Here is a 20,823-nt window from a genome sequence, read left to right on the forward strand (position 1 = left end):
ACAGCAGTGGACCGTGCTCCAAGTAAAATCCTGAGGACCCTCTTCCACGTCCTCTGGAGCTGCAGTGGGGGCCATGCATGGACTGGCAACAGCTACAGAGCCACGTTGCTGTTAGAAAAAGAAAGGGGAAACATTTAAATAACGAATTAGCAGGAAAACCTACCTGGAGCCCGGGCATGAAGAGACATGCTGTGTTTCTGGGAGGGTGAATGGCACAGGCCTGCTCGAGGGCAGGTTTGATACCCCACACTCCTCCGCTCGTCCAGCTTACCCGGAAGCCTCCCAATATAACTGTCAGAGAAAAGCAGGTTTTGATCTAGTCTCTCCGCAAAAGCAGCCACAGAACGTATTATAGTGCCACATGTGTTTCCATCATGTCGGGGAACTTTTCGGAAGTATTCCTCATAAAACACAAAATTATTACAAACGAGAACATGAAAAACAAATTTAGGAGGAACTTGTGTCATGGGTTTCTCTCTAGTCCTTTTATGAGGAGCGTCTGCGAGCAGCTGCAAACCCCCCGAGAAGGACCGAGGGGAGACGGCGGCCGCGGCCGGGACCCGGCCGGGAGGGAGCACCGGGCTGGCAGAGCCTCCCACCATTTACTCTGCCGTCAATAACATCCCGAATAAACAGGAACAGCAGCGTGCTGAGCGTGAAGCCGGCTTTGGGCAATGCAGAAGGCAACTCCAAGGCCAGTATGTAAAAGACCAGTTCCAAAGAAAGGCAGAGAGTTCACCGTTATGATAAGAGGCGAGCATGGAAATCCGGGCTGGAGACATCCGCGTGGTGCGGGGAGGAACGACAGCCTGTGCCGCGAGCCCACGGCACGGCAGGCAGCGGTCCACCCCTCTCCGTAGGGAAGCATCGATAATTTTGATCTGAATAGAGGTCGGGGCTGGTTCTTGTTTGTTTTGCTGCTCAAAGCCATAGCGGGATGATATTTCCTAGGTATTCCTCTGAGCGAAACCAAACACCTAATGATTGTGAGAAAACTAATATAAAAGTTAGCATGATTTAGAAAAACTCGGCACCCAATGTTATACCCGTAGCACCAAAGGTGCAGCTTTGCAGCACCCTCATGTCAGCAGCACAGCCCAGCACAGAGGGAGACGGATCCTGACTCCCTGCTCGCGCTTCCTTCCCTCTGGTCATCCTCCAGCACTGATTTCTTGGTTACCACCGCGGTGCGCTAAGGGAGGATACTGTAACGGGCAAACCGTGAACGGCACAGGCCGGTACGGCTCCGTTAATCCCGGCTGTCTGCACAGCCAGGGACGGGTCACGGTGGCTCTCTCCCCGTGAGCTCACGCGGGTGGCAGCAGCTCTCGCACCTGGCTTCTCCGCGGCAAGGGCAGGCTCCGGGGGCAGCGAGGCCCCCCGTCCCCGCACCTCGAACCGGGCACCCCGCGTGCCGGTACAGCCTGTGCCGCGCGGCTGCCGCTCGGCAGGGTCCTGTTGCTTTCTCCGATTACCCAAAGCAGCGTGGGTGTGCTTGCGCTAAACCTGCCAGGCGCGTCCGAGCCGGTTCTCCCAAATCAGCATCGGAGCACTTAGGAGCTGCTGCATTTAGAGACAGTACGATTTGTGTCCTCTGCACAGCCCCCAGCAATGTCAAGTCTGCTTGATCTTAGAAAGAAGGGACTGGCAGTTCAAGCACTTGAGGCCTGGGGTCTAATCCCGGCTTTATCGCAAGGTTTCCAGGAAAAGGGCCTGAGCTGTAATCCTTTGCTAGCACACAGTTTCTCCAGCCTAAACCACGGTGCACTTCCCTGGTCAGCTGCTACCTGCCAGGGGTGCTGGGGTCCGCATCTGCATCTGCAATAATTATGTCAAGAAATAAGCCAGTAAGCAATCAGAAGGGAAAGCTAATCTTTCCTGAATTATTTCTGATTGTAAGTGCTTCTGACCGATTTCAATAGAGGTTTAAAATAAAGATTCAAGACAGAGTTCTGACAGCCACCAAGGATCACGTTGCCCCCGACAAAGCTTTTATTTTTGAATCTTCTCAGGATCTGGCAGAGATTTTTCTTCCATGTCTTCCAAGATCGTGTTCAATATGCCAAGCATCTCACAGTATAGATCTTGTAACCTGCAATGAGAGAAGAGCATGGCAAAACCATCCCACCAGCAGGCTACATCACTTTAAAATACCGTGGAAAATGTGGAGAGCTTATTTAAGAGGGATATGGAGAACAGCGCACCATTTAAGCACCCCTCTGTTAACCCAGGAGGTTAAGGAGCAATGAAGAGATCCCTAGTATTTTGCATGAAGTTGAGTCCCCTTCCTGTGCAGGTTTTCCTTAATATTTTAATATTTTTCTTTTAAATATTTTTCTCCCAAAGATTAGATATGGTGAATGGCAGAAGTGCCGTATGGGACTGGACCAGCAATGTGCACCATGTGCGCAGCAAAATGTTTGCAGAAGCGCTAGTCCTGATCAGCGCATTCAAAATACAGCAGAAAAATAATGCTAAGCCTCGTGAAAGGATCTCTGGTCCCTTGGGGAACTGGACAAAAGGGAATTTTCAAAATAATAACTCTAGGCCAGCGGTCAGATCTGTGGTCTGGGAGTCAGCAGCACTCCATAAATCATTTCCTGGTGCAAGCTGGAAGAGATGTGGTGAGCTACACTGAACCAGCCATTTGCATCTCCTCCTCAGCGTGAAAAAGCTGTAGGACTCCAGACCAGATCTAGGGTTTTTTAAACAATAGGTACCAAATGTGATCATAGGCTTGCATCGCATTAAGGTTAACCTAAGACATGTAAAACTCAGCAGTCTTCATTTGAAGGATTTGTGGGAGGTTTTTATGGTCACACGGTTTAAACTAACTGCCTGGGGTTAGTCATTTCCCTGAACAAGCTCCAGAAAAGTCCATTGCTGAGACAAAGCACAGGTCAGCCTGGACTACTGCTGCAATAAGGAAGGCAAGTATCCTGCCTCCTCTCCTCCTGAATTTGGGTGCAAACACATCCTCCCACCCCCCATAAATCCGGGAAGCGCTCTCCCCTCTCCCAGGGACGCTGCAAGGCAAAACACGAGCGGCTGGTGGAGGATGGACGCTCAGCTCTGGGGGACACCCAGGGCTCTGAAAACCCCAGGACACGCTGGGGCTGGGGAGCCCGGGGCACTTGGGCCGGAGATGGGTGGTGAAGGACAACACATTTGCTGCCAGGAAACTGAGCACATTTCTCATGGATGCAAATCCAACTCACGCAGCAGATCCCACACTGGCATTTCATGTCCTGCGGCTTTCCCTGCTGCTAGCAAACGTCAGCCCTCCTAACAGGGGTCTGTTCCTCCCCTGCAGCATCAAGCACTATCGATTTTCCTGATAGCAAAGGAGGAGCTTGGGTCCCGGGCCCCTCGATCGCCAGCTCCCTTGGGGACAGGACGTGCCTACACACGGCCACCTCCGTCCCCCACCCTGCACAGGGGAGGTGATGCTCTCAGAGCCTGGCGGCACAGACCAGGGATGCTACTCGCTTCAGCAAAGTTTCTTTATGTTTTTGGTTGAAAGCATTAGGAACCAGTCCCGTTTATAGTGCGTGTCGTGTGTTGGTACCTTCCTAAGCTCTCAGCCCTGCTCGTGCTGAGAACAGCAGCATTTTCCCCTGGGAGAACAGCCACAAAACGTCCACTCACTCCAAGGAAATAACCCAGTACATCGAAGGGGCATTTTGTATCTTCTGTCTTGGAGTCTCTCCCATACTCACCAGCTCCATGGTTACCAACCTGTCCACTGTGTCATCCTGGAGGTCCAGGGCTGTCAGATAAAGATCAATAAACGGGATGCTGACACAAAAATCCTCTACAACGATCGAATCAGAGTGGTGCAACGTCTTTTTGAAGTTATCCACCAGCTCACTGAAGGCTTTATACTGAATGGTTTTCTGGCGTGAAAAAGAACAAGACCAGGAACAAAACACTGTTAGCAAGGAGAAGGTGTCATACGGAGACCGTCGCTCTCCGGGCACCTCCGAGGGCTTTGCCCTGGCTGACGGTGCTGCACCGGAGCAGCATCCCCGGGGCCTCGGCTGTAGCTCGGCTGCAGCCTCACACCCTGTGCCTGGCCCTGCCACCCAGCCCTGCCACTGGCACCAGCGGTGTGACAAGCCCCAGGACACACCGAGCACCTCCGAGCACCAGGGAGAAACGAGAGATGGGCTAGAAACAAGGCAGTCTATAGGGCCAGGTGTTGCACACCCTGGCACCGACAATCTGCAAATGCCCGTTGAGAGGGGACAACAGCCAAGGAGACAGGTCTTGTCACTGTACAGCTGTTGCCACCCCTGCGGCCGGGAGCGAGACTTAAACTGCTGACCAAAATCAGTCACTCAACATAGTACTTGGGCCAGTGATTTTCTGGCCCGAATGCAAGAGCACTCTCAACTGAGCCATCCTGAAATGATTAAATCACATTTTCTAACAAGAATGAGCAGAAGAGTTGGGGGAAACAGGCAGTCGCGTTGCTCTAATCATTTACATTTCAGTGACAGCTTTACTACATTTATTTCAAGTCAGCTTTGCAAAAGCCCTTTATCAAGCAAAGCAAAGCACTCCTGCAGAATCTGCAACACGAATTTCAAGTCTGTAGTAACATTTTGGAAACTTTGCATCAACAGACTGCGAGAAAGCAGGAAGGATCACGACCTCCCTCGAGCACTAGCCGAAAGTGATTCCAAGTCATTTCTGGACAGGGTTCTTGGCTTGACATGATCTGAAAAGATTTCTTTTTAATTTCTCTTTGAAGTTAAACAAACTCAGACAAAGCACATTGAAATCTATTCTAATACCTTTACCATTAAGTTCCATTGTAATATTTTTAAGTGATGATCCTACCAAAAATACCTGCAGAATCTATAGCCTAGATTATCATAAAAATGGGGGGAGGAAAAAAAGTAAATTATTCCTCTACTGAAAGTGGCTTATATTTGTCTTGCCATTTTAAAGAGCATCTGATACATGCAGTTCTTGCTACCCACCCAAGGCTGACAACAGTCTAGTTGGGTCACTCACCTGCTCATGTGTGAGCTTGCTCACTTCCTCCTGCTGCTTTTTCAGAATCGCCTGTTTCTTGGCCCAAACTGCAGCCTTCTTTGCCGCTTTGCACTCCCGTTCGTACTTCTGAGTCGAGTCCTACCAACGCCAAACCGCCAGCATGAGAGTGAGTCCCAGAGCACAGGTCACAGCTGATGATGCGAGGCATCAGTCAAGGAGACTTGTGCTTCCAAACCCCTGGCCCAGACCCAGCTCCAGGCAGGAGCAAGAAAGCTGTTAAGTCAGATCAGCTGGGGGCTGACACCCTACAGCTGTCGGGAGGCAGCAGGCTCTTGCCATGGGTTTCACCTTATTCCATGGGCAGATTCATCCCTGTAGCCCAGTCCCTGTCTCCAAGCACTGACTTGTACCAGCTACAAGAACCACGAAATCAGCCGGGGTTGAAGGGATGCAGAGCCTGGCCTTGGCTCAGAAGCCCCTGGTGCACAGGGCACTGCCTGCCCAGATGCAAAGGGCTGGTTGTGCTGGAGAAGCAGCAGGTTTTAGCAGCTGTGGAAAAATAGGGTCAAAGTCGAGATGTAAAGATGACCCAAACTGGGCAGGGTGGGAAAGACACGCTTATTCTGTTCAGGGACAGAGGACTTCTGCATCCAAAATGTTTCTAGCTGCACCAGGAGCCAACTTTTGCAAGCAGCTAAACGCCAGTTTTCTAGTACAGGCCTGTTAGTTAGTGGCACGCACACCCAAACACAGATGCACAATGCAGGGAACCACCATTACCTGCATTTTGATAATCACAACTCCAATGAACATATTGAAGAACACAAAGAACCCCAGCAAGATGAACACTATCGTGAACACGTGGCTATTCGTAAACCCATGATCCTCCAGCTCTTCCTGTAAGTCTGTCCAGCCATCAACCTGCAAATGCATTTAACCAGACCTGAAAGCTAGTTCCAAACCACAGCATAAATCACAAGCCATATGAAATCTTGCTCTTCTCTCTCTCTCTCTTTTTTTTTTTTTTTTTTAATTGAACGCAGTTTCTTCTGTTCCTTAGAGTTCCAGGTTTAAGACAGCTAGTAAAGATCTCATTGCTGGCAGCTTGAGAGATTTGCCCCTCTGAATTTTCAATACCAGGTAGGAAATTTATCTGTCAAATCAAGTTTTCACAGAGATCTGCAATATGATCTCACTAGAGAGCAGTTCACACTCTCCCCAGAGCAGCTGCAGGTTAATTAATGGGCTTCTTCAGCAGCACTCCAAAATCCAGAGTTTGCTATTTGGCTGACACAAACTGGAAAATGCTGCTGTACTCACAGTTACTAAACTGAAGAGTGTGAGGAAGGCAGCCTCCATGTTGCCCCAGTTTTCAGTGTCTCCAGTTTCAGGATCTCCATACAAACCATGTCCCAGAATGGCGAATATAAACATCAGCAGGAACAGCAAGATGAGGACATACATCACTGTCTTTACCATCTGGCCGAGCGCCTGCGTGAAAACCTGCAGAAGGGAAAACAAGCGAGTGCTTTTTAGGAGAGGAAGGGGCAGCCCCAGGTAAAGCAAATGCTTGCGCAGCAGGGGTGAAGGCAGGGAAACGGGCTGGCAATTCGGTAGGTGACGAGCTCCCAAGACCAGTTCTGAACCAGCTCCCTGGCATGCACCTGTAGTGTTGTACTGGGAATTAAGGAGAGGCACAGGGCAACCACCACCGTGCACGAGAGTGCTACAAAATCCAGAGGCTCTGGTGACGCGTGAGCCTCTTGGACTGGGAAATGTCCCTTGCAGGGCTCAGCAGGGAGTAAGTGTTGTCCAGAGGCAAGAGCAAGGGCCTTTCAGTCCCCAAAGGATCACTCGCAACACACGTAGGCTTCTCACTCCCTTCCGAAACACGGTTTCTCCGTGACAGGTTACTAATGGAGTAACAGGTTCATGTTCGTGAAGGATACAGCTCTTCCTAACTGATGCAATCCGCCAGACAAAAACGAGCAGTGCTATTAACCCTCATGCCTCAGAGTCTGACCACGAACTGGAGGCAGGAAGATATTTCTGCTGCCCTCATTGTCCAGCTACTCCTCACCCGTTGCTGTGCAGGGAGGGTCCGGATATGGGAGACTTCTCTCTCGTCCCTCCTGTGACTGCTCTCCTAGAAAAAGCCCTGTGCAAAGCTTGGGTTCACCACGAAGGAACAGAGTACAGCCTCTGAGACAGCCTGATTTCTTATAAAGACCTACATATGACATCAATATATACAAAAGACACTCTTGGGAGCTGATGGGAATGCTGGCTGGGGAATTGAGCTTAGGTCAGATCATTGGTAATGGCTTTTAGCCAACTGCAAACTCTTCTGTTAACTCCAAATTACAGAAGACTACATGCAGCCTCTTGCATCCATGTTATATTCCTCTAGAGACCAGCAGCCACATGGGCTGGCTGCCTTCCCCTGGTTACAATAAGCCTGCTAACGCCAGAGGGTTTCTTATACAGTGCACTAGTTCAGGGACTATCCATTTATCATTTCCTCTTTGGACAATAGCTCTGACTGTCAACAGCATCTCAAGTTAAAGCTCTGAAATCTATCCAGTCGATCTGCTCAGATGGTACTTCCTGGTGTAGACGTTTGTGCAAAGCTAGCATAAGACGTTCTTTCCAATCTCCTCTGGCTGCCAAAAAGCTGATCCTGTTATGATGGATTAAGGACTCCCGCAGCAGTTGCCTGAATAGGTCCCTGCTTTTGCAAGGCTTGTCTACTCTAGAAAACATACCCACACACCGCGTATGGCCAAGTGTCCCAGGTCCTTCTTTCGGCCACTAGTCACCCCTCAGCCTACATGGACTGAATTTCTTGGGTCTACCTTTCATCCAGCTCAAATGTAACAAGGCAACAAAGACCTATGCAAAGATAGTGCCTACTTTGCCTTTTTTCCCTCTGAAATTGCCAGCTCTGGCAGCTTTGCCAAGAATAACCACAGAGGAAAGAGATAGTCTGGATGCGCGGCTGTGTTCCCCAGCCTTGCTCAGAGAAGGGTGGCAGGAGCAGAGGTTGCCAGCGCTGTGCCTGCACCGCAGAGGCCCAGCAATAGTGCCTTAGACGCTTTCCAGCAATGACTTCTGTAACCAGCTCTTTAGTGAAACTATCCCAAACACCGTGCGTCTCTGCCTACTCTTAAATTGCAGGTATATTTAGCAGCTGCTTCACTGCTGCTCTTTGCAAGCTGAGAGCACGCAGCTTGCTTCAGAGCAGGTCTCAGCCCCTGGCAGAGCTAGCCTCTAAGCTGGACACATATTCACCAGCCAAAACTCAGGTGAAGTAAGCTTAAAACATCTCCTCTGAACCAAAGGAAGCTGCAGAGCATCTGCAGTCCATAGCTTATATCCATAAGCAGCATCAAGCTTTCCTAAGCCTGGTCTCCACTCCAGGACAGGCCAAGGGAATGGCCCAAACTGGACTGCGCAACCCTGCTGAGCATTTCCCCAGGTGGGGAACATTCCCAGGCGGATGCTCGTTCCCTGCCAAGAGACTGAGGTTTCTAACTGCTCCTTGCCCAGGAGCACAGCTGGTGCCTGCATCTGCCATGTGAGCCGCGCGGTTTGCTTGTCCCCTGCTGCTTTGGGCCTTGCTTGGAGGTAAATCAGGTGATGGGCACTCCTGGGGCTTGTGCTGGTACAGACTACAGTTTCAAGGACAAACTGATTCTTGTCAGTCTGTCATACACCCCCCTGTAGAAAGTCTCCCATGCAGACAAAACACAAGTGTCCAAACAGCTGCCAAGGGATGCAAAGAGCCAGGTGGCAAGTCTCCTGCGCTGACTCCCCGGCTTGAAACAGTGGTGGGTCAGCTGAGGATGAACAGGCTGACACGGTCCTCTAATACTGCTCTTATTTCTCTTTCTTGGGATGCCTCACACCCACAGGATGCCAACGCTCTTCCGTCTGCTGCTGTCCTGGAGCAAACCTGCTCCAAAGACCCTTTCACCAGCCTTCATCCACCCTACTCACCCTCCGCTCTCTGCACTCGGTTCCTGGTAGCTCAGGGGCAGTAGGATGCTCAGGCTGAGTGGCACTGGCAGGCTGACGGATTGCTGTGGGTTTAAGAAGATAAATTGCGTGCGTAGGACAGAGAGGCTCTGGGCCCACTGCTCCAAAGAGCATCAGGATCTGCACCTATTATTGGCAGCCCCCAGCAGGGCTCTGCCACCCAGCCAGCAGATGTGGCAGTTATGCCCTCGTTTCACCAGCCCCAGCCTCCTTGTTTAGTTTTTACCCTGTTCTGCACCATCGCACGAGGTGTTGGTGGACACCAGAGCTGAACGTCGCTGGGCAGCAGTACTGCAGCGTTCTTGGCTGCCGGCAATAACAGGCAGCGACGTAGCACACAGAGCAGTTGTGCCGGGCCCAGAAAATACAGGCAACACGACTGAAAACCAACACCAAGAGACAATGTGCTAAAACCCCTGGGTCAGATGGAGGTGAAAGTCAAGCCCGCGCTGCAACGCAAACACTGGCTGCACGACAGCACGACAGACGAGGACACAGAGGACAGCGGGGAAGAGCAACATCAAATGCAGAGCAAACATCAGCAGTTGCGTTGTCTGAAGAAGTCTCCCAAAACACCCAAGCTGGAAGGAAAGCACCAAAACCACAGAGTTTGGTACAAGTTCCTAAAGGCAGCAGCATCCCTAGGAGAAGGAACCAAAGGGAAATTTCCTGGCATTTCTGCGGGCGTGGGATGTCTCCGGACCCTGACTGCAGGCTCACGCTCCCCACACATGTGCGGTCTGTCCCGGAGGCTGCAGCCGGGGAACAAAAGCCATTCAAGCCAGAAATCATATGACATTTTTGCCAGGTTATGTAATGGCGCTCAGCAGATTTGGGCTGCGGCACATGATCATAAAGAAAAACAGCCACCCATAGCTGAGGGTAGCGAGAGGGCTGTAAAAGGCTCGCAGCAACTGCAGGCTGGCAAGTGCCTCCTGCGCGGGAGCATCAAATAATTCCCAGTTGCCGTGGCATGTCCTGCCTCTCCGGCGCTCTTTCAGGAACTGCTGTGGATTCCTACGAGCTTTTATTAAGAAGGAGCTTTGTGGTTCACAGTCTGCACAGGTAGTAAACTACATTGAAATTAATCCCAAATATATTTTTTAAAAAAGCAGAAAAGTCGATTTTTTCTTTAAGAACAACCTGGCGTTTTTAAAGTTTATTTTCAAATTGAAATAAAGATGAATGGGGCCTACACTAAAACAGGGATTGCAGCTAACAGAACGTCTCTGTATGGAATACAACAAGGAAATTATTTCCTCAAGGTGGAAATTTATTGCTCCAAGGTGGAAGGCAGAGTGTTTTAAAGAGGTTTTTAATTAATAAAGGGAAACGTGCCAAGAATGTGTTGCATGTTTGAGCTCTCTGCATTAAATACTGCTAACCTGTTGAGGGCTAATTTAGACTTCAATTAATAAATTACAATACACACACAGGTATAAACAACCTCCCACACCTTCAGCAAAATACATTTAGGCAGCCCTATCGCATTTTAAAACAATTTTTAAGCAAAGAGGTGTTGTCTCTTGGGATGTCAGACAGCTCAGGGCACTCGTCCCTTCAGGTCAGGATGCAAAGGCGAGTATCATGTGCCCCTGGAAATGAGAAAGCAGCAGCATGGCAGGGGTTTGCGTGATATTTATAACAGCTTTGGGACAGGAAGGGACTGTTAGAGCCTAAAGAATTTTCCTCTTTGGATATTTTTCCCCCAATAATGCCATCTAGGCACTCTCACCCAAAGCCAGGACACAATTTCCGAGTGGCCACAGTCCCTTCGGTGTTAAGTCTCATTGTCTTTCATCAAAACAGATTTGTATGGGCCAGATCTCCAAAGGCATTTAGGCTCTTAAAGTTGCAGATTTGTGCCTAGTGGGATTTTTCAAAGCACCTTAGCATTTAAATGTCTCCTGGGAGTAAGGTGCCAAATCTTATCCTGCAGTTTTTCTTGCTCTTGGTCCCCAAACAAGGCATCTTGTGGCAGTGAGTCCCCCAAGTCGAACGTGCATAGCGCAAGTTTCAAACAGACAAACACAAACTCTTTTTCGGCTTTAAATATCTGCCCATTTTGCCATGCATCAATTTGTTCTTTCACAATCATCCAGACAAAACATGAGCATCTGATTCACCTTTCCTGTCATTCATTATTTCATATGCCTCTCTATGTTGTCCCTTCTCCCAGCAACACAGAATAATTAACATATAAAAGTCTGGTGATAAGTGAAGTTTACGATCCAAACTAGAGGAATGAAGGCTCAGAAGTGAACATTATAAGAGCCCTGTGCCCATAAACATCCCACTTCTGGTGGGCTACCCAGCCAATTAATTACATGCAGAAATGCTGGCTGAGCATTCATTGCCCACATAAGCTCCTTGCTGAAAAACAAACCTCCAGAGTTGTCAGGAGAAAGCTAAGTAGGAGATGGTGTGTTGCAGAGAAAAACACACACAAACCAAGAATACTACGTGACCTGTATTTTACAGGGATTTTTTTGTGTCTACTCTGCTGTAGTAAAAAGAAAATCCCTCCACTCCATTGGGGAGAGCAGAAACAGGGAAAAGAAACAACAGCCATGCCATGGGTATCTTAAAAAAATCAGGAGCAATTAGATTTCTCCTTCCCTCACAGGCTACCGCAATCATCAGCCCCGTTCGGGGCCAGGCAGCCCCCCAAGACATCCACTGCAAGGCCTCCTCCATATCTGAGCTCGAGGGCATTCAAGAGGTTATTTGTATTAGCAAAAAAGGCAGCAAAAATTTGGATTGCTGGAAGGATAAACACAACTGGCTGGTTTTCCTCTGGCACCCCGGGGTGCTCTCGCTGGCGCCTGGCGCTCTCCCCGGCCAAGCCAGCTGGCGATGCCGGGGCCGCGGGCACCTCCTCTCCTCCCCGCAAGCGCGCGGGCAGGCTTTGAACCCGAGCGTGGATACGGGCTCCTCGGTGCTCCTCGCCCTGCCTGAGCCCTCTTGACGGCACTCTGAGCCGGGCCGCTGGAAGCCCCAGCTCTGCACACCGATGCCTTGCTGACGCCGGACTACGACAAAGAAATCCCCCGCTCTGGCAGACAGAGCAGGACCAGCAAGATGCACACCCAGCTTCGAGTTTTGCTGCATTTACTTATGCAAGGTACGAACGTAACTTCAGCAGCAGCAATCCCCCCATCCCCTGCTAAAGCGTGCTGGCAGCACGGTGATGCCAGTAAAGGGGGCTGGAAATTATTAAGGTCCCCAGCAGCAGGCAGCGCTGGGGGGGACTGAGAGGGACCCTCTCGCCACGCTCTGCCACCCAAGCGTTGGCACGCTGGCCGGCAGGACTCAGTCAAACCAACCTAAAAAGACCAGAAGAGAAACTCTTAGCCCAAAGGGAGGGAAAGAGACCAGAGAGCAGTGCTTTACCCTCATCCCCTTGCTGTACTTGATGAGCTTGAGAATCCGGAGGGCCTGGAGACCTTTGGCCATCTCCCAGGAGTGGAAGTGCGTGGCAGCCCCCGAGCTGGAGGCGTACAGGATGAGCGCAACGAGCAGGATGACAGCGTCTAAGACGTTGTAGCCGTCCTTCCAGTAGGCGATGGGATCCACGTACACCTTCAGCAAAAACTCGGTGGTGTAGATGGAGAGGATGAGAGTATCCGTGAGCTGGAGAGACAAGGAGGTAAGCCCAGGCGGATGCCCACGTTTCCTGGGAGCCTGCACGCTGGGGCAGAAACGCCAAAGGGACACCCGGGAGCAGGGACGCTGCAGGGACAGCCCAGCCCCTCCTTCCTTACTGCTCAGCTACTCGTGTTTCACCCAGTTTCATTTTAAATGCCCTAAACGACCTGACTCTGCCCTTGGAGACCAAGGTGCCACCGGAGGGACCTTTTCCTAATGGGCTTCATGCCTGTCACGTGCTTTGTCACCTGAGATAGCGTCTGGTTGGCCTGGGAAATGCCAGTTCAACTGGTATAACCGCACCTATGGGGAACTGGGAGCTGAGCTTACCCTGTCACACAGACCATCACAGGTACCAGGACCAAGAAATTGCACAGTGCGGAACAGACCTGTTGTCTAACGGTGCTGCTGACCCTCTGGGCCGCTGCGGGCCCCCTCTCCAGGGGGATTCCTGGGCCCCTGCTGCCACAGCTCCTGCAGCAAACCTGGGCGGTGGGCCCCAGAGCACTGTTAACCTCAATAATAACTTCTAAAGGGCTGTGAAAAGCGAGAAAACAGAATCTGAACCAGGGCACTGCACCACGAAACAGCATCTACCGCTCTCCATCGCTGCCCCAGCAGTGCAACCCTCGGCTGCCGGCAGCAGTCAAGCTGCTGTGAGCAGGGCACGGGGCGGGGGGTGAAGCAAGGCAGATGCCATCCATGCTACAAACACCCACCGCGGTCCCCTCGGCAAGGAGGACAGAGGTCCCAGGAGCTGAGGTTTTCCCTGGATCGGGCATCATGTCGCATGAGGGTCCTGACCGCATCCCAGAGCATCGGACACCTTGCCAGCCCCTCCAACCCGGGCACGCACCGCCTGCTCCTCCAGCACAAAGCCTGTTTCTGGAGGCAGAGTTTTCTAAAACCTCTAAGGCTTGTGACCGAGTTTCCTGACATTAGCCAGGCCTGTCTATACATTACTGGGATATATAATTAAGGCTCAGAGGTTTGCGTACAGTAGCTGACTTGTGTAACACAAGGAAATCAAGGAGCGTGACCAAGAGGGATTTTCAATGTGAAAATTGAATATTAAAAGGGTGCTTAAAATTAGCTGTGCTAAAACTACGAAGGGGAAAAGAGTTGCCATGGAAAGGACCCAACAGTTGCATTTTAAGAACGATAATTACCAAGTGAAGGGCTTTAAAGCTTGCCCCTGAAATATGTTTCCTGGCACAACCCCACCATCGCGAGGCCTTGGGCTCGCATAAGCAATCGTCAACGCCAGGTGCCTGGGGACCGAAGTTAGTCATTTGGGCTAGGCCTCTGGTCCTCAGTTGTTTCATTGCTCGAAACGAGACAAAAACTGCCCGCGTAGGTCAGCTACCAGCTCCCCCTCTCAGTACACGGCAGCACGGGGAGGCAAAGCCATAGCACCGCTTTGGTTACGTGCCACCACCACCGCGCACACGGCCAGCTGGCACCACTGCAGACATGCTGCCGTCCCGGGGAGGGACAAGGGGGTGCGGGGGGCTGCAGCCCTGCAGCGATCCCAACCTGCTGGGGCGGCCAGAGATGCAGGACGCTGGTTTCCCCCACCCTCCCCGGAGAGCCCCGTATCTCTCGGTTTGTCTCCTCGTGGCGGTGCCACGCAACGTGGGAGCGTCAGCCATGCCTCACCGCGAAAAAGGTGCTTGAGCTCAGCCGGAGGCAGTAGTCAGTCTCCACGGCCAGGAAGATGGCGTTCAGTGAGATGCTGCATATCATGAGGATCGTGAAGACCGGACTGTTCAGCAGCCTGCGCAGGTAGGCACAAAACTCGGTGTCCTTTCTCCTGTCGGAAACAACAGAAGAGCTAGAGACAACCAGGGGCTCACCACCAAAGAAGAGCCAAGAGAAAAAGGATGTCCCCTCACCTGTGGGTGTCTTTTTGTGTCAAGTACAGCAGGCATCAACAAGCCCACCTTCCCAAACGGTCCCAACCACCCCGAGCAGTGGGAAGGGCTGAGAAGTTTGGCTCAGGTTGCAGCTTGGGCCAGCTGGGGTGAGGGGCTGAGCAGGTATTTAGCAGTCTTGTTGCACGTACTTTATCACTGCCAGATTTTGCAGTCATGCCTGTGGACATGCTTGGTGGGTATGAAATTGAACCCAGATTAAAAGCATGTTTAGAGACTTTGCAAAGTGTCATGTAGGGATACCATCACTTGGAGCTTGCTGTCCTTCTTTTTTAAATATCTGCAGTCTCATTCAGGCAACAGCATGGCCCCTGATGACATTTCAATTTAATACTGTACAAAAAACGCACAAAACATCATCCTGAGTAGCTCTACTCCCATGTATGTTTTTGCGGAGTCAGAGGCACAACCACCCGTACTTGCAGGCTGGACGGTTCCCATACTCAAACCCAGCAGCTGGGCCGTGCCTGTAGACCCTGCTTTATTCGAATTCTCAGCTCATTCGGTCTAAGTCAGACCCTTTCACTTTGAGTCCGGTGGGTGGAAATCCACACACTGCAATCGTCTTTCAATTAGGTCCGTTTTAGGTAGGTGAAATAGCCACGTAACTGTGTAGCAAACAGGGATAGACATTTCCCAAAGGGAAGGACTGCTAGGGTATGTCTAGCTGCTCCTGGTCAGGAAAGACACATAAAAAACATAGATGGATGTTCCCTATTCTCAGAGGAAAGAAATGAGTCAATAAGGTACTCGTGTTCCCCTACTTTTGCCACTAAATGTCACGGCCTAGTAAGTATTGAAACTGAGGAAATCAGTTAACGGCAGTGAGGAAAAAATGTCTAATACTTGGTTTAAATGCATACTTAACAACAGTCTAATTTGTTAAATGTTTGCAAAATAATAACTGAAACATAACCAAAGCTAACACAAAATCCAAGCCTTTACTTTCATTCAAAATAAATACATATTGGCTCAATCAATCACGTACCGGGTCCCACAACATAGGAATTACCAGGAGGGTGAATCTGATCATCATCATCATCAAAACTTAACTGTACCTGAACTGCCAAAACTCAGAACATCTTGTGTCGGTTTCAGAGAGGGACTTCAAAGATGTAACCAGCAGCTCGGACACCACGCGTCTCTTCTCGGAAGGCTCCACGTACTCCATCGCAGGCTCTCCCGGCCGCCCCGCCGGCAGAGCCGGGGCCCGTAGCCTCCCCGAAGGCACCCGGGGCACGGCGGGAGGGCGGCTGCTCAGCCTTGGAGACGCTGGAACCTGCCGCTCGGCATCGCCGCTTTGTGAGGTCGCTTCCAGCCGAAGGAATGAGCCGGGCGAGTGTCCGAGGCCAAGCCCTGGGAAAACGAAATCCCTGCATTAAGAGAATAACGAGCAGACCCTGATTATTCCTAACTGGTTTTGCACGGCTGAGCAGCTTAGGCACAGCGTACAAGTTTTGGCTATAGATTTATAGAAATTATTACTGACAGAACAGCTTTTAATCCAGCACAGCGCAGCTGAACTCGATGCTGTCCCCCAGGGCAGATCACTCCAGAGGCACCACAGAGCCTCTCACAGGCTCTGCCTCCTCAAGCCATGCGCGTATTTTAGCAGAACTTCAACTTTCATTGAAAAAAAGTCAAAAAGGAAGGCATCCTGTTCATGGAGGAAAGCCTGATCATCCCTTCGATGCCCTGGCCTCTGCCCGAGCTGGCAGGCAGCTTGAAACACCCCCTTTACAAGCCTCCCCTGTGCCTCAACGAGTGGAAGCTGCTGCTGTTCTGCAAGGCGCAGCCAACACCAGCCCCCCGCAACCGAGCGGCACGGCAGCGCGCGGGGCTTGGCCCAGGAGAAGGCACGCGAGGCCCCGGTCTCACCTGGAGAAGGAGAGAACCGCAGGGCTACGCCGCTCCGGGCCCCCGCGCCGAGGCCTGGCCGTGTCCTACCATCTTCCCAGGAACATCGCGTCTCTGTGCCGCCGTGGCAGGACCGGGAGGTAAAGCAGCAGAGGGAAGTGCTCCAGGGCCCCGGCCCCGCGGGAGCAGCAAGGCAGCGGCCGAAACAGCGGAAAGATTCCTTTGGCTTTGACGGTCCAAAATAACGGGAGCAATCCAAGCGAGCCGCTTTGCTCTTTGCTCTGTTTTAATGCATTATTTTTATCCTGGCAATATTGTCTTTTAAAAAAAAAAAAAGTTACAAGCGCTCCTCTGATGAGGTGAAATTACATTCATTTTTAGTGTTTACACTCTGCAATGTGCCAAAGTAGTGGGCGAAAGGCATTTTTATTGCTGGACACTGCCCAGCTCCTCAATACGAGCCACACAGACAGCTTTTTGCAGTAATACTTTCATTACTCAGGAATGAGGAAACCAGAAAAAGGCTCTTCCTTTGTGTCTGGGGGGCCCCCTTCCCGCGCGCGCCGCTCCGTGCCTCGCTGCGAGCCCGGGAGCTCTTTGGCCGCAGCCTGGCAGCAGCAGCCGCGCGCTCCGAGGTTGCCTGGGAAGAGACAACCCCGTCCCACTGCCCCGGTTGGCTCCATTTTCTCATGCCTTGTCCCTCAAGCAGCAAACGTTCACCCCCAGCTCACTTTTAAAGGGCATCAGCGGATAACGCAGCTCGGCTGCGTACATGTGAGCTTTGCAGAGGGCAATCCTTCTTCATGCTCCCACCGGCTCTCTGGAGAAGGCTCAAGGGTCCAAGGACAAACCTCTGCTCTTGCTGCAGGCCCGGACAGCCTTTACTGCTGACTGCAGCCTCCCTGCAGCCAGCGCAGGCTGCAAGCTGGCCTGACTCTAGCCAGAGGAGCGCTGGCAGCCGTGGCTGGAGCATTTCCAAAGTTTGTTTGCAAACGACTGTCAGTTCCTCACCAAAGGGTCCAACTCTGCAACGGATCTTCAGCGTGAGTAGCGCTGACATAAATACAGCCTTTGATGTCAGTGGGATAACTCACAACCATATTTGCTTTTTGCCTTGTTTCTGTAGGAAATATAGCAAGAGTATTAACAATTGCTAATTTATTTCAATTAGTCAGCATCTCTGGGCTTGCTAGTCTGGATGCTCCGCGAGCACTTGTTCCAGGACACATGCGTTTGGCTAATTCTGAGGCGCAGCTTTGGGTAAGCCACAAATATTTGTTTCTTGGAGCAAACAATTGTGAAAAACTGAAACTAGCTTGTGCAGAGGAATTCATTAGTTTCAGTTAATTGGCAATCTCTTCATTAACCTGAGGTTTAAAGGGCCAGCCAAGATGCACACGCCAACCAGAAGCTGCAGAAAGCTTGAAGCCTTCAGAATTGTATTTTGCACGATTGAAAAGCACTAGCAGACAAGGAAAAGGCAGAGCAGGGCTGAGACCTGGCACACAGGAGGAGGGAACGGTGAGGCCGTGTTAGAGCAAGGATCTGCACAAAAACAGAAATTATTTTAGCCTTCAAAACCGGGGGATGCGGCAAGCATCCATAAGCCAGGAAAGATTCAGTACCGTGACAGTTCAAACTGTTACTCTGGTCCCACTTCTCCGTAACACCCCACCTGCTCACATCCTCCTTGATGCTCTGACCCGGGGCCAAGCCAGCCGAGGGAGCTAAACCAACAGAAAACTCAAGTCCAACTAGATCTAAGCCGTTGCTTTGTTCTGTTTAACATCCAGGGCTTCAGAAAGGCAGATTCACAGCCAGCTGACACCATCACACCAGCCTGGACTCATCCCAGGAGATGCTACAGTCCCTCCAGGCTCATCGCAGAGCAGAGGATGGGTAAGGATGAAGTGTCTAAAGAAAACAGAAAAGTAATCATGTTAGTTTTCCCTCCCAAACTGGAGAAGCAGCTGGGTGAGGACACTTCCTTATTAGCTTTTTTTAGCATCTGATTTGCCCCTGTTGAGAGAGGCTAATTAACAGAAAAAATACCTTTTCTTCAACAACTATATCACCATGCCTCTGTCGCCAGGTCTGAGCAACCAGGAAGATGATGAGAAAGGACAGGAGGAATCCCCGTGCGATGAGACTGGTTGATAACTCACAAACCAAGACAGAAAAAAGGTTGTTTTCTCACACGCACCTGCAGACCTATCTATGGGACTTATCCATGATGTGGCTGCCTTCTGTCCCCAGACCCACCGAGCTGAGTCTGGCTTTGCTGAAACCCCTTCCCAGTTTGTCTTTGACTCTTCACTGAGGACTTGGTAGGATGGTCACGGGCACATGCGCACGCACACATCCCTACCGTCTGGGGAGACGGGAATGCATCTACCAACTCCTGACGACACGCGACCTCAGCTTCTCCCAGGCTGAGAGCAAACACGGGCAGGAAGACCAGGCACCCAGAGCGGCTGTGACACCAGGTGGCAAATGATCCCTGTGCCGAGTCTGCTGATAGTTATCTCCTTGCTGTATCCAATATGATTTCTGAAGTTTAGTGGACCTGGGTTCCTATTTTAGGGAAAGGGAAGGATTATTCGCTGGATGTGTTTCAGAGACTGTCCTGTAGAGGTGTGATCTCCGCTGGTAGCTGAGCAGTTAGCAGTCCCCAAACCCCGAAGGACCCAGGCAGTAATCCCAACAAAGTTGCATGCTGCAGGCATCTTTCATACTTTGCTCTCTCAGCCTCAAGTTTTAGCTTTTTAATTTCCTGTGGCCACGGACCAATGTCAGAGGGTCTCACAGGGACTGTGTTTCCCACAAGTCATAGATTGGGTTGGTGGGGGACACACACTGAGTTAAAATTAATCTAGATGCAGGAAAGCTACTTTCAAGGGGAAGGCTGTTTCATGACGGATTACCCAAATACTTAAAGCCACAATCAGCCTTCAAGGAAAAAAACAAACATTCCAGGGAAATATTTAACCTAGTGGCTGCTAGAACCTCACAGTAAACAGGGAGATGTTACTAGTTTGCAAGAGATGCGCCATCCCGCATTCGGGTGCAACCCTGCAGGCTAATGGGGAGCAGGCACCAGCCCTGCACATCTACAAAACCTGCCCAGAAGAGCAGCCCGCACACCGGGCCGCAGTACTTTGGGCGGCTGTTGAAGCCCATGATGTAATGTAGAGGAGCAGCATGACCGCAGAGATGCCATCACCTGGAAAAGATCCCAAACCCGCAGCCTGGCTACTTTTGCTCAGAGTGGAGGCAATGATGCTCTCCACAGGATAAGGCGTATTAGGTGGAGTTTCCTGGCCAGAATCCAGTATCTGTCATTACATTCTTGCTCTATAAGTTTCCCATGAAGTCTCAGCTTGGCCAGGGAGACTGTGCTCTGCTGCACAGAGCCCCACACCCAGGGAGCTGCATCCCCTCCCCAGCTCCCGCAGCATCCGTGCACCCACCAAGCAACAGCCGCTTCAGCACTCACGCGGAGAAGGTAGTTGAAGAGACACAGGAGCGTGGGCTAGGGCTACGTTGCTCAGATTTGCCTGGATGGCTTAGATTATGAAGGGAAGCCAGTGGTTTCTCAGCGTACTCCCTTGCCCTGCTCTGCAGAGAGCGGCTGGTTTGCTACAGACGTTAGAGACGTTGCTGGAGACGGGGAGGAGGTGGAGCTCCATAGAGGTTCACCACAGATTTGGGATGCAGTTCTCCTGGGAATTCTGTCAAACACAAAAAAAGTGCTATTATAATGAAAGAAGCATCTAGCCCCTGCCTGGCAAAGCAAACCCCAGGAGAACAGCGTTGCTCTCCAAGCTGAGAAGTGCAGGCACCAACCAGCACAGCAAGGCAGCCAGCAGCAGCTTAACAAAACGATTAAAGCAGGACTAGAGGAAAGGATATCACATAAGAGCCCAGCGTGAAACTTTGGCTTCAGTGGCACGATGGCAGAACTGTCCATGGCTTCAGGGAAGCCAGGATTTCACCTGCAACTGTCTTTGAAGTCAACATTCACTGGAAAAGAAACGGAAGTTTATTCACTGCTATTTTTATTTCATTATTAGCGTTGCACAGCAATACTCACAAATGGCACTCGCAGGTCTTTGCAATGCTCTGAAAGTTAACAAGAAGTTAGTTGTGTGGCTAAACAAGCACTAAGCTAGAAACTATGCTGAGTTGCACGTGTTTCAAAGTAAGGCTCCTCTTTTCTGACTATTTTACTTCTTCACTAGTCAGAGCTTCAAAACGCCGCAATCGCACAGCACTATACCATAACCAGACAGTGTAGCTCTGAGAGCTAAATTAGTTGGTGGGGATTTTTTTCCTCTGAGTA

At 50.9% G+C, this 20,823-nt stretch overlaps 1 protein-coding gene across 1 annotated transcript; it reads right to left on the bottom strand.

Annotated features, from left to right (window-relative positions):
- Positions 1 to 1,969: 1,969 nt before the first annotated feature.
- CATSPER3 (cation channel sperm associated 3) lies at positions 1,970 to 20,207 on the bottom strand. The gene is made up of 10 exons (XM_064521113.1): positions 19,978 to 20,207; positions 16,503 to 18,395; positions 15,683 to 15,980; positions 14,350 to 14,503; positions 12,436 to 12,675; positions 6,325 to 6,507; positions 5,785 to 5,925; positions 5,023 to 5,142; positions 3,739 to 3,896; positions 1,970 to 2,092 (listed from the first exon to the last, which is right to left on the bottom strand). Exons 3-10 carry the CDS (start codon positions 15,793 to 15,795, stop codon positions 1,993 to 1,995), a joined length of 1,209 nt encoding a protein of 402 aa, XP_064377183.1. The 5' UTR covers positions 15,796 to 15,980; positions 16,503 to 18,395; positions 19,978 to 20,207; the 3' UTR covers positions 1,970 to 1,992.
- Positions 20,208 to 20,823: the final 616 nt, after the last annotated feature.

The sequence above is a fragment of the Dromaius novaehollandiae genome, chromosome 15 (assembly GCF_036370855.1).
Source record: "Dromaius novaehollandiae isolate bDroNov1 chromosome 15, bDroNov1.hap1, whole genome shotgun sequence".
Taxonomy (NCBI): domain Eukaryota; kingdom Metazoa; phylum Chordata; class Aves; order Casuariiformes; family Dromaiidae; genus Dromaius; species Dromaius novaehollandiae.